The 10,210-nt window shown below is 46.6% G+C and overlaps 1 protein-coding gene across 1 annotated transcript in view; it reads left to right on the top strand.

Annotated features, from left to right (window-relative positions):
* Window positions 1-866: 866 nt before the first annotated feature.
* The window catches only part of LOC131513030 (uncharacterized), a 141,375-nt gene continuing 132,031 nt past the window's right edge, over window positions 867-10,210 (top strand). Inside the window, exons 1-2 of the mRNA XM_058732362.1 lie at window positions 867-878; window positions 1,411-1,966. Of these exons, the coding sequence (XP_058588345.1) occupies window positions 867-878; window positions 1,411-1,966 (568 nt within the window). The remainder of the gene's footprint in view (window positions 879-1,410; window positions 1,967-10,210) is intronic.

The following is a 10,210-nucleotide window of genomic DNA, read 5'->3' as shown; positions in this document are numbered from 1 at the left end:
CATTTTCTTTTTGATGGGCATTCAAGATGTTTCCATTTTTTTTCTATTACACACAAGCCTACAGTGAACATCTCAGACTACGCAATTTTGTGCGTGTGGTAACCAGGATGCTTTCATAGACCTGAGATCTATGCCTTCGAAGAGGGCTTTGTGCTCAGAAGAGGTCCCTTTTTAGTTTAATGCTCTGCTGTCGCTAAATTGAAAAATTTTTTAAAGAATATTTATTTATTTTGAGAGAGAGAGAGAGAGAAGGTGCATGTGGGCCAGTAGGGGAGGGGCAGAGAGAGAGAGGCAGAGAGAGAATCCTAAACAGGCTCTGCACGGTCAGTGTGCAGCCCGAGGCGGGGTTCAATCCCATGAACTGCGAGATCATGACCTGAGCCAAAATCAAGAGTCACATGCCTAATCGACTAAGCCATCCAGGCACCCCGCCATGTTGAAGTTCTTAATCATATTTAAACAAGGTTCCTGAGTTTTCCTTTTGCACGGGGCCCTGAATTTAAGTAGCCAGTGATGTGGTAGTCTTTCTGCAAGACTGAAATAGAATTTCCAGGTCAAGGGGTGCGTTCTTCTACGATATTTTGTAGATCCTGTCCAACGGCCTTCTTCCATACAATGCCCACCAACACAAGGTGTTTCACAGTCCTCTATTCATATTAAATTTTTTTGCCAACCCAACGCACGCAAAACATCTGATAGTTACTACCTCATTCTTCACTACTATTCCATTGTCACTTAGTTTGTTCTCCCTGAAGAGTAGTGCAGGTGACATCTTAATACACTCGGGTGAATTGCCTTGGACCCTCCGTGTCTTTTAAAAGTTTTGATTGAGGTAGAGTTGACATCCAATGCTACCTTAGTCGACGATGTATAACACAGTGATTTGACAAGTCTCTACGTGAATGCTGTGCCCACAAGTGTGGCACCATCCAACGCTATTCCCATACCACTGGCTATATTCCCTGCGCTGTATTTTCATTCTCCTGACTTACTCATTTCCTAACTGGAAGCCTGTACCTCCCATTCCCCATGCACCCATTTTGCTTATGCCCCACCTCCCTTCCCCTCTGTCAGCCACCAGTTTGTTGTCTGTATTTATGTGATCCTCAGTGTCTTCTTTTTAATTTTGTTTTTTCATTATTTTAAGAGAGGGAGAGCAAGCAAGCAGGGGAGGTTCAGGGAGAGGGAGAGAGAGAGAGAACCCCAAGCAGACTCCAAGCGGGTAGCACAGAGCCCCACTTGGGGGCTGGAACCCAGGAATTGTGAGATCATGAACTGCGGGGAAGACAGGATTCGGATGCCTAACCGACAGGCGCCCCCTGACGCTCAGGGTCGTAATTATTTTTCTATGTATGTTGTATCTCTCACCTTTGTGATGCTCGGTGACAGGAAGAAGCTTGGTCCTACTAGGTGCCGAGTGCTCGTGCGCGGGTCTTGCAGGTCAGGGAAGAGAAGGATCTGGAACCAGCTGGGTGGCCGGAGACGGTGGAACACAGTGGCTGGATCTTGGGAGTGTCAGGCATCTGCTTCATTCCAAGCCCAAACTTAACAGGAAGGCGCGTATTCACCCCGAAGGCAGGGCCGGAGGCAAGCCTGGCTGACCAGCTGGGCTCTCCTCCCATAAGGGACACCTGGGAGCCTTGCAGGCCGGAGGAGCGGGGGACCCCGCCAGGCGTGTTGCCACCTTCAGGCTGCCAATCTCAGGACGGTTTACAGCTGTGGGAGCCGCGACCCAGCAGGCTGTGCAGACGTTTGGGGCGTGCCCTGGGCGCCAGAGGCCTGGCCTCTCCCCGCCCCCACCCGCCCCCGAAGGTTCAAGGACGGCCGGGTGGGGGTGCACTGCGCAGGCACGCGCTGCTCAGGTCGCAGAGCCGCGAGCTTGACCAGGGGAGGCGCCAGGAGAGGCCGGGTCACGGAAACCGGTCGGTGGGGTACCGGCTTCTACCTGATTCCAAGTCCAAGTCGGGTAAGTGCTCACGTGCTAAGTGCTCACGTGCTACCCGAAAGCTGGAGCCTCGAGGGGGGCTGTGGTCGGGGAGGGGGGAGCCCGGCGGCCCAGTGCGATAAGCGGTTAAGCATCGGACTTCAGCTCTGGGTCCTGATCTCACGGTCCGTGGGTTCGAGCCCCGCGTCGGGCTCTGCGCTGACCGCTTGGAGCCTGGAACCCGCTTCGGTTCTGTCTCTCTCTCAAAAATAACAAACCTTAAAAAAAAAAAAAAAAAAGAAAAGAAAGAAAGAAAGAAAGAAAGAGCTTTGGTTGCATGGGGTGGTGGGATGCCTCCACCCAGAAGGGTAGAGATGTGTTGGGGGACCCACCGCAGCTGCACAAACCCCCACGACCCCAGCGGCCCCGGGAGAGTCGACAGGGTGCATACTGCGCATGTGCGAGCCTGGGCTGCCCCGGGCGCCCAGAAACCGCCAAGCTTGCGGGTGTAGGGAGAGGCCTGGCCCCGGGTCTCCGAGGGGGTTGGGGGCCGTGGGCAGGGGGGTTCCAGGCGTCTACCCAATTCCCAGCCGTCTCTTGCTCTCATGCGCACATTGAACCTAAAGCAGACCTCGCAGCAGGTACACTTGCAGGTGAACTTCCTTGCCAGGGTGGGGCCTGGCTGACGGGCGCGGGGACCAGGAGACCCCTGGGAGCCTTGATGGCCGGGGAAGCTAGTCCAAATGGGGGCCGACTGGCCGACTTTAAAGCAGCCCCCTCAGAGGGACTTACGGGGCGGGCTCCCTCTGCCCTAGAATTCCTGCAGGGGTTTGTTGTAGTCGTTGTAACCTGGACGGGGTGACTTCATCTTTCATAGCCTCGGTTTACTTATCTGTCCAATGGGAATAATTGCAGTCCGGCACTCAGGGGGGCTGTTGTGAGGAGTAAACGAAATCTATATGGTGCTGACTTTTCCCAGCCACAGAATTTAGCAAGTTTTCTCTCCTCCCAGTTCCTAAAATGGCTTTTTTCCAAACCCTTTTTTTCCTGCTGTTGTAAAATACGGTGGAAAGCAAATATACATCCATCTTAGAAGTAACCAGAATGGGTGGCCCAATTTCGCTTTTACCTGGGAAGGCATGTTTCAATTGTAGAAAGCATATGCCCTCTAGATAAAGATGATAACCCAGAATTTCTAAGAAAAGCGGAAGGGGGTGGGGGTGCAGGGACCTGCATTTTGAAAACCGCTGGAAGAGATTCCAATATAGGTGGTTCACACACCACCCTTGAGAAGTGCTGTCTCGGGAGCCAAGTTTGACCTAATAGTTTCTGGTGATGTTTAAAGGACAATAACAAAACAGGTAACTGCTTTAGAGCTGCTTGAGTTTGCGTTTCCAGGTAAATTGGCAAATCCTCTTCCCTCTTCTTACCACCTGCCTTTCCACCAGTCTCTATATGATGTGTGTACTTTAGATATTCCAGACCTTACAGATTAGTACCGTTTGCTCATGCTGTTTTCTTTCCTGGAATGTCATGTCCTCTGTTTCTCCTTCAGGCAAGCTCCTACCCATGCTTCAAGGCCCTACCCAAAACCTCCATCCCCTCTGGGGGGTGTTTACTGCCATAATCAGGCAGGACCCAGTGTTTTTCTCTTGGTGTTTTTATAGCCCGCAGCACTTGTCCTGTGAATTAAAATCTTTGTTTATATGTATATAAAGCACAGGATTATGCATATATATGTCTCAGGATTAAGCTGTGGCCTGCTTGAGGGCACAGACCACAGCTTGTTCATCTTTTTATTTTTAGCATCTGATGTAGAAAATTGCCACCGATGCGTAGTCTTTACCTGTGCTGACGGACTGTGGTCATCCCTCTATTTTGCACTTCCATGTTAGGACTCATGCTCGAATTTTCTCCCTGTGCTTTAGTTACTTCTTTTCTACTCAGGGCTCTGATGCTAACAAGCTTGTTTCCAACGTAGAGGCCTTGCACCTGCTGTTCCCTCTGCCAGGAAAGTTGTGCTCGTGGGGCTTCTTGTGGCTTATTTCCTTCTCATTCAATTCAGTCTCTGCTCAAATAGCCCGTCCACGGACAGGGCTTTCCTGGCCACCCATTCTGAAGCGGTCACTGCCCTACAGATCACCCTCTAACCTTGGCCTGATTAATTTTCCTTATGGTACTCCTCATCTGAAATTCTCCTGTGTGTGTGTGTGTGTGTGTGTGTGTGTGTGTGTGTGTGTGTGCATACATATACATATCCTTTCTCCATAGAAAGGACAGCGGCTTGTTCATTTTTGTAGCCTTAGCATAAAACAAGGACCCGGTGCAGATAGGGACTTGTTGCATTTTGTTGAATCCGTAACGTTTGCTCTTTTGTAGACAGGAATCCAAGAACGATCCAGTCTCTGTAACAGTTACAGTAGATGCTTGGTGCCCAGGCAAACTTCCCTTAACCACAACCCACTCCCCCAGTTTCCACTGGCTGGTGAAGGCTCACAGCTGTCTCCCCTGAAGACTGGGAGTGCCCGGAACGGGAGATTATACATTTCTTCTCCTGGGGCTGACCATAGCCAATAGCTAACTGGTGTGGATGTGCAAAAGGCCAGCACCCCCACCCCCGACTTTAGGCGCGGGTGTTGCCGCAGTTTATTTATGTCTTACAGCCCCCTGTGGAACAGGTCACAGCTGGGATTTCCAGAGACCCCATCTGGATTCTTCGTTTCTTCCCTGCCCCTCCATTGTCCTCCTCCCTTCTCTTTCTCACAGATTTCTCTTGAGAGCTCTTGCCCAGTGAATCATTTGTATCTGAATCCCTGTCTCCGGTTCTGCTTCTAGAGAGCCTAACCCAAGACAGTGGTGTTCCTTGGCGGCATGTAAGACCAGAGTTGGTGTCTTTATTCGTAAGGGGGTTGCAAAGTAAAAACACAGCCACAGAGCTGTCAGGAAATCTACCATGGATGTTTTTCACGTCCTGGTGGCCAAATTCCCTGTCTCATGTGAGGTAAAGCAATTCCGATTCACACAGTTCTAACTTTGGCCTCCAGTATCAGCGGCCTGACTCGTGGGCTACTTCCTGATTTTCTAAGTGCTAAAGGCCTTGAGGTTATTATTTTCTTCCGTAAACACTACGTGCCTGGCACTGAGTTAGATGAAGGAGTTTCAGTGTGAATGAGATCGGCAGTCTGGAGGCGGAGTCCCGATGATCAAACCATCAGTGGTCGTTTGCTCGATCTCTGCTTGGGACAGTGTGGCTCTGAGTGAAGGCTCTGGGGCCAGAAAGCCTGGTTCTAAATCGAGGTTCAGGCTCTTCCCGGCAGTGCGGCTCTCCACGTGTGTTTGAACTTCACGAACCTCCTTTTTTCTCCCCCCGGGAAACACACCTGCTTTATCGGGCTGATCTGAAGACTCAACCACTCAGCCTGGCAGGTGATAAGAGCTGAGTAGGCGCTGGCAATTAGTGCTGGCACAAGAGTCTTTGTCTCTGAAGAACTGTGCTTCGTCTGGTAGTGTGGCCACCGTTGCGGATTCCCCACAAATCGAGAAATCGCCATTGGACCAGGGGATGGAACATCTGGGAGCTTTTGGAGGTAAAGCCTGGAATATCAGTGGATTAACATAACCGTATCTATAAATGTATTGAAAAGCAGGCACGCTAATTATAGCGTTTGTGGTATAGATGGCATTAAAAGACCATTTGTAACAGGAAAATAATCAAGAGTAAAAAAGGACTCTTCTGCAGATTTGAAAACAATGCTTCATTTTATTTTAGCAGCGGCCTCCAGAAAATAGTTGCAGGGGGAGGGTCATTTGTAAGCCTCTGGTCTAAAGTCTATCTCAGCCGTGAGCCTTGTTTCTGAAGGGGAAACTAAGGATGGAAATGACATCATTGTTCAGATAATCTTACTTTCCATACTAGCGAAAGCCATGCTGCTGTGCATCCGTGCCTTGCTCATCAATTGCTGTGTTAATTGGGTGAGAAAGCTAGTACTGAAAGACAAGAAAAATGTTTCGTTGAAGCCTGTATAAATAAATCAGAGTTCATTTTTGTTTCCAGTGAGAACAAACCATTTGCCACGCTTTTCGTCTTGACTTACAGCTCTTCACTTGTGCGTTATCTAAACGTGTGCCCGGGAGATGATCCAGTCTATCCAGATCCACAAATGGGGGAAAGCACTTTTCCAGAAGGCAGTTTGACCCCTAACCCTGGGCAGGCAAGATGGAGACCCTTCGGGTCTCGGCGTTTGTGCTGCATAAGACCCATGTGCTGCATCGGATGCCTTTGTTTTTTTTTTTTCCCTGCTGCAACACTCCAAAGAAATGTATGGTTTTCCTTAAGAGGAGGGGATTGCATCGGAGAGAATTCTGCTCTCAGAAAACAAAGCGCTCTGTTAAGACTCAACATCGCGTTCCTACTTGTCCTCATTTCCGGAGTCAAGAACTCGGTCCTAATTTGGAAGGCATAAGTTATTATTATCAGAGGCCTGCCCTCCATGCACCCTGCCTCCCTGGGGGCATCCTGTACTACTTAGCTTTGGACACAGTGGCTACTTTGTGGTCGCTAGGGTTATGTCTGCATCTTCAACATCTACGAAGTGGCTGACGGCAGGCTCCGTCCCTTCCCTGGAGAAGGGCAGCATTCTCTAGTCTCTGCTGTTACCTGATCTGTTTCTCTTTGAGGACTCCTGTCTGAGGCACCGGCTGCTCCTCTCGTCCTCCTGGGCTTTGCACACAAATTAAAAGCTGAGTAGCTATGGAACGAAGACTATGGCAATAGCTAGAGCTGGTGAGTTATTGAGCTCAGGAGGCCAACTGTAGTTCTTTGAGTTGGAATAAATACCTAAAACTTTTAATAGGTTCTGCTGCCTTTGGCCCTGCCTATTACAACATACTTGAAATTAAACACAGATTTGCATTTCATTTGGGGAAAGTTAGAGCCCTGAGGACCCCACTTGATGATTTCCTTTTCTCCCCCCCCTCCCTCTCTGGGAAGAAGCCTTTCCTGAGGTTAGGCTTGCGTTCCCGTGAATTAATTGCGAATCTGTGTTTTCACTGTGTCGCTGTGTGCAAAGATCTCTTCCGTATCTGTCTCTCATGCCTGCCCACTGAGGTTGTAACCTGAGGACAAGGGTCGGACCTGCCTTTTTGCTCGTCTCCCTCGATCTCTAAACCCTCGCAGGTGGTTTTGGATGAAACCGTCATTCTTTATTGCTGCATTGATTTACAAAAGAAGGAAGGTCAGTTTCTTAAAATTGAAATACAGGGGATGGATATCAGTTTTTTATTTTTAATTGAAATATAGGTGACAGACAACGTATTAGTTTAAGGTGTGCAACATAGTGATTGAAGAATTCTGTACCTTATGCAGCGTTCACCGTGGGCGTCACCACCACCTGTCACGTACAACATTGTTACAATATTATTGACTATATTCCCTATGCTGTACTTTTCATCCCTATGATTTATTTCTTTTCTAACTGGAAGTTTGTACTTCTTAATCCCCTCCGCCTATTTCACTCGTCCCTCTACCCTCCTCCCTCTGGCAACCACCCATTTGTTCTCTGTATTTATAAGTCTGTTTCTTTTGTTCATTTGTTTTTTCGATTCCACATACGGGGGAAATCCCATGGCCTTTCTCCGACTTAGCTCAGTTAGCCTAATACTCTCTAGATCCATCCACGTCACAAGTGGCAAGATTTTGTTCTCTTTTTATGGTTAAGTAATATTTGTGTGTGTGTATGTGTGTGTGAGAGAGAGAGAGAGAGAGAGAGAGTACCACATCTTCTTACTCCATTATCTATTGATGGATAGATCAATCAATAAACCAAGGTTGCTTCCATATCTTGGTTATTGTAAATAATGCTGCAGTAAACATAGGCATGCATGTGTCTTTTCAAATGGGTGTTTTCATTTTCTTTCAGTAAATACCCAGTAGTGAAATTACTGGGTCACGTGGTATTTCTACATTTATTTATTTATTTTTTGAGGAGCATCCATAGTGCCTTCCACTCTGGCTGCACCAATTTATAATCCCACCGACAGTACACAAGGGCTCCCTTTCTTCCGCATCCTTGCCAATCCTTCCCATCCTTGCCTCACTATTTCTTGTCTTTTTTATCGTAGTCCTTCTGACCGGTGTGAGGTAACATCTCATTGTGGTTTTGATTTGCATTTCCCTGATGATTAGTGATGTTGAACGTCCTTTCATGTGTCTGTTAATCATCTGTATTTCTTCTTTGGAAAAATGTTCGGGTCCTCTGCCCATCTTTAGATTGAATTGTTTGTTTTGTTTGGTGTTGAGTTGTATGAGTTATTTATATATTTTGTATGTGAACCCCTTGTCAGATGTATCATTTCCAAATATGTTCTCCCATTTGGTGGGTTCCTCTTCATTTTATTGATGGTTTTCTTCACTGTGTAAAACCTTTCTAATTTCATGGAGTTCCAGTAGTTTATTTTTGTTTTTGTTTCCCTTGCCTCAGGAGACAGATTCAGAAAAATACCGCCAAGACTGATGTCAAAGAGATAACAGGTCCGTGTTTTCTTTTATGAGTTTTCAGGTCTGACATTTAGGTCTTTAATCCAGTTAGTTTAAGAAAGGGTGTAAGAAAGTGGTCCAGTTTCACTGTTTTGCAGGTAGCTGTCCAGATGTCCCTAAACCATTTGTTGGAGAGACTTTTACCTGTTACGTATCCTTGCCTCCTTTGTCATAGGTTGATTAGCCATATAGGTATGGTTTATTTCTGGGGTCTCTGTTCTCTTCCATTGCTTTATATGTCTGTTTTCGTGCCGGTGCTGTGCTGTTTTAATTACTATAGTTGTTTAGTACAGTTTGAAATCTGGGATTATGATACCTTCATCTATGTTCTTTTTCAAGATTGCTTGAGAAAAAGGGTCTTTGTGGTTCCGTACAAATTTGGGGGGTCATGTGTTCTAGTTCTGTTGAAAATATTACCGGTATTTTGATAGGGATTTACTGAATCTGTATATTGATCTGTGTTGCATGGACATTTTAATGATATTAATCCTTTGAGTTCATGAGCATGATATAACTTCCCATTTATTTGCATTGTCTTCAGTTTTTTCCATCAGCCTTACAGTTGACAGAGTACAGGTCTTTTACCACCTTGGTTAAGTTTATTTCTAAGTATTTCATTCTTTTCAATATTATTATAAGTGGATTTTTTTTTTCTTTTTTGCTAGCTCATTATTTGTGCATAGAAATACGACAGATTTCTGCGTATTGATTTTTGTATCCTGCGACTTTACTGATGTCCCTAATTGGTTCTAATAGTTCTTTGGTGGAGTCTTTAGGCGTTTCTCTATTATCTGCAAATAGTTACAGTTTTACTTCTTTCCTTCCATTTTGGATGCCTTTTATTTCTAGTATAACTGCGGTGTCTAGGATTTTCAGTACTGTGTTGAATAGAAGTGGTGAGAGTAGACATCCTTGTCTTGTTTCTGATCTTAGAGGAAAAACTTTCATTTTTTTACCATTGGGTATGATAGCTGTGGGTTTGTCTTATACGGCTTTTATTGTGTGGAGGTATGTTCCCTCAGTATCCATTTTGTTAAGAGTTTTTTTTTTTTTTAATTTTTTTTTTTAATGTTTTTTATTTATTTTTGGGACAGACAGAGACAGAGCATGAACGGGGGAGGGGCAGAGAGAGAGGGAGACACAGAATCGGAAACAGGCTCCAGGCTCCGAGCCATCAGCCCAGAGCCCGACGCGGGGCTCGAACTCACGGACCGCGAGATCGTGACCTGGCTGAAGTCGGACGCTTAACCGACTGCGCCACCCAGGCGCCCCTTGTTAAGAGTTTTTATCATGAATGGATATTGAATTTTGTCAGATGCTTTTTCTGAATGTATTGAGATTATCATAGGAAATTTGTTTTTTGTTTTGTTAATGTGGTGTTTGTGGTTGATTGGTTTGTGGGTACTGAATGATCCTGGCATCCCTGGAATAAATTCCACCCACCATGGTGATTAATGTGTTTTAAAAGTCGGCTTGCTGGGGCGCCTGGGTGGCGCAGTCGGTTAAGCGTCCGACTTCAGCCAGGTCACGATCTCGCGGTCCGTGAGTTCGAGCCCCGCGTCAGGCTCTGGGCTGATGGCTCGGAGCCTGGAGCCTGTTTCCGATTCTGTGTCTCCCTCTCTCTCTGCCCCTCCCCCGTTCATGCTCTGTCTCTCTCTGTCCCAAAAATAAATAAAAAATGTTGAAAAAAAAATTAAAAAAAAAATAAAAGTCGGCTTGCTAATATCTTGTTGAGAGGTTTTGCATCTATG

The sequence above is a fragment of the Neofelis nebulosa genome, chromosome 5 (assembly GCF_028018385.1).
Source record: "Neofelis nebulosa isolate mNeoNeb1 chromosome 5, mNeoNeb1.pri, whole genome shotgun sequence".
Classification (NCBI taxonomy): Eukaryota; Metazoa; Chordata; class Mammalia; order Carnivora; family Felidae; genus Neofelis; species Neofelis nebulosa.
The sequence above is the reverse complement of the archived record's forward strand: the minus strand, read 5'-3'. Positions and strand labels throughout refer to the sequence as shown.